We start from the raw sequence: 4969 nt of genomic DNA, 5'->3' as shown, positions 1-4969 counted from the left end.
TAGAAACAAACATTAATAGATGTTAATTTATGGTATGGTGTGTATTTGATTTGAGGCATATAAGGAACGTGTATGTATTATATATGTATATAGTGTTCTAACTATTCTTTCTCTTGCTTAAAATTTCTGTAATGAGACTGCAAATAATTGAAAAGCACTTTAAAAACACTGAAGCCATATAATTAAATTAAGCTAGTTAACTTGTTAAGCTTATCCAATATCTAGTAGTTGTAGTGTAATAATAAATATACAAAATATCTATAAATGTGGTGATGAATAGTTAGATTCAGATATAATTTTTACAAAAGAAAGTTCATTAATCAAAAATGACTTTTGTTAAATGAAATTGGTATTAAAGAGAGCGTAAATATTTAAAATTCAAAAACCATGAACGGAAAAAAAAAATAATAAAAAAAATACATATCCTAAAATTAAGGGGGAAAAAAAAGTTTTAATCTTGTGATAAGCGTAGATCACGCGACTTAGGTAAGGGACACATCGTCAAATAGAAGTCAAAATTTTTTAATTTTTCTTTTTTTGTCAACAATTTTATTTTTTTCTGTAAATAAATACAAATCTTACAATTAAAAACTAATAATAATAAAATTATCTTAATACACAAAATTTTGCCTTTGGTCTCTCTCTACAACTTTTAAGAAACAAGAGTGGGACATGACAACGAAGAAGACCATGATCATCATGGTGATTCCCCTTTAGACCATATTGCCACGATCTGATTTGATCTCTGAATCAGACTCATAGGTTCAAAGCTTAAAACTTTTTTTCTTTTTTTTTTCCCTTTACGATCTGTTTCATAGAATCAAAAGTAAAAGCTCTGTTCTTTTCAAGATCTTTTCTATTGTTCTTACAGAATCTCATCGAATTTAGCAAACCCATTTTGTCTGAAAACTCAAAACTTTTTTTTTCTTTTTCTCTGTTTTTGATTTGATTTAATTAATAAATGGGTTGTGCAAGCTCGAAGCATCGAAATCGTTGCCGTAACTGCAGAGGAGGATTATCTCCGGTGATTGTACCTCGGAGCTATTCAATGCACGTTCATCATCCGGCACAACACAGCGGCGATAGCTATCACACGGTGGCTCTCACTTCCTCCACCATTGGATCTCTTAGTCTTTGCGATTCTTCTTCTTTCAGGCATTTTCACAATCAACGCGTTTCCGACGAAACTGGTGAGAAGAAGATGAAGAATTCTTCGGATTTGGTTATTGAAGCCAAGGTTTGGTCAAGTATGATAAAGGAGAGAATCCCAAAGATTGTTCCGAGAACTCCGATTGTGACGCCTCCAGGAGAGCCAGAGACGATCAATACATGGGAGTTGATGGAAGGTCTTGAAGATGTTAGTCCTTTACGATCACCTAATCACTTGAGGAGCTTCTCGTTTGATGTTGTTCGTATCCAACCTAGTCATGAATTTGATCTTCCCAAATCAAGGTTTCATGAGAATGTGAAGTTTGATAGCAGAGTTGGTGATGATTTGGATCCAACTGAGCATCCTTTTCATATCCGCATTCCCGAGATGAAGACGAATCCGCAAGTCGGGTCATCAGATGAAGGAAACTTGGAAAGAAAGATTTTAGGTAAAGTAAAGGTGATACTTTATTTCACAAGCCTTAGAGGTATAAGGAAGACATATGAGGACTGCTGCCATATCCGGATCATACTAAAAAGCTTAGGGATCAGGATCGATGAGCGTGATGTATCGATGCATTTGGGTTTCAAAGATGAGCTGAAGAAGTTATTGGAGGATAAATTGGAGAATGGCGTTGGAATAACCTTACCTAGAGTTTTCTTGGGGGACAAGTATCTTGGGGGAGTCGATGAGATTAAAAATTTGAATGAAAATGGGACACTTGAAATGCTTATAAAAGGCTGCCAAAGGGTCAAAGATGGCTTAACAGGTTTTGATATCGAATGTGAGGCTTGTGGAGATGTTAGGTTTGTGCCTTGTGAGACATGTTCAGGCAGCTGCAAAATCTACTATGGAGGTGAACAAGTTACAGAGTATGGATTTCAAAGATGTCCATATTGTAATGAGAATGGATTGATCAGATGTCCCGTGTGTTGTGACTTGTGAGTCAATATACAAAACTTTTTTTTTTTTTGGTGTGTGGCTCGAGTAGATTGTTTGTATTGTACAGTGGAGTTCTAATTGATATTGAAAATAGATTTTAGGTCAAAATACAATTTATAAAATGTTGATAAAAATTGAGGTTGTTTGTAACTCCAAACCAAAACAGTAGTCATTCGATTTAATCAAGAATTTCACTATGGGGCATTCATAGTCGTACTCGCCAGAGTCCACTGCTTACATCTCATCATTACCTAATCTTGGCTTCGTTGTTTAATTGAGTTCATCAAAGCTTCACTTTTTGCAAGTCAAATTATTTAGGTGTTTGTTTCGTGAGTCGAGCGAGCGAGCCCTTGTTTCAGCAATGTGATGATTTCCGGGTGAACAGAAAATTAACAAGTCACAAGCAGATGTTTCAACAATGTATGAGGGTTATATAAATTTATAGATCATATATTTAATTGTTTAAATTTTAATGAAAAATGAGTTTTTAGAAAATTAGTAAATAATTAATTTCGAATTGAAAAATTAATGCACATAATTAGTGATGTTAATATGGGCATACCCACCCCATTTAAACCCAGCTCATATAAAACCCAGCCCATTTGACATTAAACTCATATAAATCCATTTAAGTTTAAACCCCATTTAGTTATGCCCATTTAGTTATGTCTTAACTCATAAACCCATTTAGATCCATATAAGCTCATATAAACTCAATATTATTTTACTTTTACTGTAAAAATACTGATGATTAAAGACAAGATGCAGATGTAAAATACAGATGTAAAAATCATATTGAACCGCAATAAAGTTTATAAGGAAAGACAAAGCATATGATGATGAAAGAAGCATTATTACTGACTAGCACCGAGCCACTTGGTGAAGTTATCAAACTCGGTGTAGTCACTGTGTGAGATCAGGTACAAGCCTTGCCTGCTACTTTGATAGCTTGTGCCTCCTCCTAGGGGTAACAAGAAAACAATAATAGGTTAACTTTGAATTTCAAAATCACAACAATTATAAGATCCGTCTGGGTTCAACACAAGTTCAGAAGACTAAAACTATTCTTGTAAACACATGAATCAGTAGTATCAAGACAAATAATTTCAATGCACATGAGTATCTCGGCAAACCAATCTTAATCAATAAAAAGAAACTAAGCAGCAGAATTTGAGGCAAACACTTACATTTGAGGGATCATACCTTTCATTGTTTCGTGATACACTTGAGTCTCCTGTTCTTGAACTCTCCACCCTTGAACCATTGTCATAACCATTGTCATCACTATCCTCTATGGTACCTTCAAATTCTGCAAAACCTCTCAGCCAGTTGCGAGTGCAAAGTAATGCCTGAACATTTTTAGGAAGCAACCTATTTATGTATGGTGTCAACACTCTAGATCCAATACTAAATGCTGATTCTGATGAAACCGTAGTTATAGGAATACTGAGAATATCAAGAGCCATAGAAGCTACATCCCCAAGACGTTTTTGGTTGTCTTTCCAGTACTTAAGAACATCTAAATTTGGAAAAGATTTCCACTCTAATCTCGGCTCCTCCAAATAAATGGCTAAATGTGTCTTTGTGGTGTTAACGCCAGTTTCAATGCTTCTCTCCAACTCAAACAGATCCTACATTACAAAGATTCACATCAGACAAGCATTATCATCACATCATGACAATGGAATTTTAATGTATAAGAACTAAGAAGATACTTACATTATCGAAATCATCTTCAAGTGGAGATTCACTAAGTATGTCATGTGGATTTGTTATCCCTGAAATACCTGAAGAAGTCGTATGATAAGCTTTATAAATCATTTCCAGATTCTTCTTAAGTTCTTCAATCTTCAGCTTATAAGTAAAGGGGTCTACTTTCTGATAAGCTACTTCAAGCATTTGCAGTTTTAGTCTTGGATCCAAAACTGCTCCAATAGCCAAAATAAGGTTGTAACTCTCCCAATACTTATCAAATTTTTTCTTCATTTCCAAAGTCATTTTCTTCACGTCATCATCATCACAAGTCACATACTTGTCCAACAATAACTCAATCCGCCAAACTTGAGTGAAGTATACATTTGAAGTCGGATACTTAGACCCTGAAAAGTGTGTAGTAATGACACTAAACGGCTTTAGCAAATCACATATCTTTTCCCCACGCTCCCATTCCTCCTCTGAAGGTAAAGTCTTATAATTGGTGTCATAAGCCTTCAAACTACCAAATGCTTTTTTAAATTTCAATGCTCTTGCAAGCATTTCATAGATTGAGTTCCATCTAGTAGCTACATCAAGGGATAGACCTCCTTCCTATGTGGAGATGCTTTCACATATATTACACTTTCACGGATGTTGTGTAAAACATCCTTAGCTAAGTCTAAACCTCTCTTCACAACGAGGTTCAGAATATGAGCACAACATCGTATGTGCATAAACTTTCCATCACATACCAAATTACTACCACTAATCATCTGAAGCTGACCCTTAAGAATTTTCTGCATATTGTTATTGTTAGTAGCATTATCTAGTGTAATGGTGAAAACCTTCTTCTCTAAACCCCATTCTTTCAAACAATCAAGAATCTTAGCAGCAATATGCTCACCAGTGTGAGTAGACTTCAACTCACAAAAATCTAAAATTTTATTGTGCAAGTTCCAGCTATCATCGATAAAATGGGCAGTTACACAAATATAACTCATCATAGAAGTCTTGGCTGACCATAAATCTGAAGTAAAACAAACCCTACTACTATGCTTTGCATAAACCTCTTTTAGCTTTTTTTTTTCAATCTCATATCTCACAAAAACATCACCAGCAGCTGTTTGCCTACATATGGGCTGATAATCAGGATTCAAGTATTTGTCTCTAGCCCTTACTTTC

The 4969-nt window shown here is 34.9% G+C and overlaps 1 protein-coding gene across 2 annotated transcripts; it reads left to right on the top strand.

Moving 5' to 3' along the window:
• The first annotated feature begins 596 nt into the window (after window positions 1–596).
• Window positions 597–2226, top strand: LOC104724338 (uncharacterized protein At5g39865). 2 transcript variants are annotated; one of them, XM_087472254.1, is made up of 2 exons: window positions 597–762; window positions 976–2226. In XM_087472254.1, exon 2 carries the CDS (start codon window positions 1049–1051, stop codon window positions 2093–2095), a length of 1047 nt encoding a protein of 348 aa, XP_087328380.1. In that variant the 5' UTR covers window positions 597–762; window positions 976–1048; the 3' UTR covers window positions 2096–2226. The 2 variants fall into 2 exon arrangements, with proteins under 2 accessions (XP_087328380.1, XP_010441100.1); XM_010442798.3 differs by having other exon boundaries at window positions 603–2226.
• Window positions 2227–4969: the final 2743 nt, after the last annotated feature.

This window comes from Camelina sativa, chromosome 11, assembly GCF_030686135.1.
Source record: "Camelina sativa cultivar CO46 ecotype springtype chromosome 11, ASM3068613v1".
In the NCBI taxonomy this organism is placed as follows: Eukaryota; Viridiplantae; Streptophyta; class Magnoliopsida; order Brassicales; family Brassicaceae; genus Camelina; species Camelina sativa.
Note: the sequence above shows the minus strand (reverse complement) of the source record. Positions and strands in the feature narration are given on the sequence as shown.

What these genes read in the sequence shown, in the direction of transcription:
- LOC104724338 (XM_010442798.3), top strand. Translation starts at nt 962, where the DNA reads ATGGGTTGTGCAAGCTCGAAGCATCGAAATCGTTGCCGTAACTGCAGA.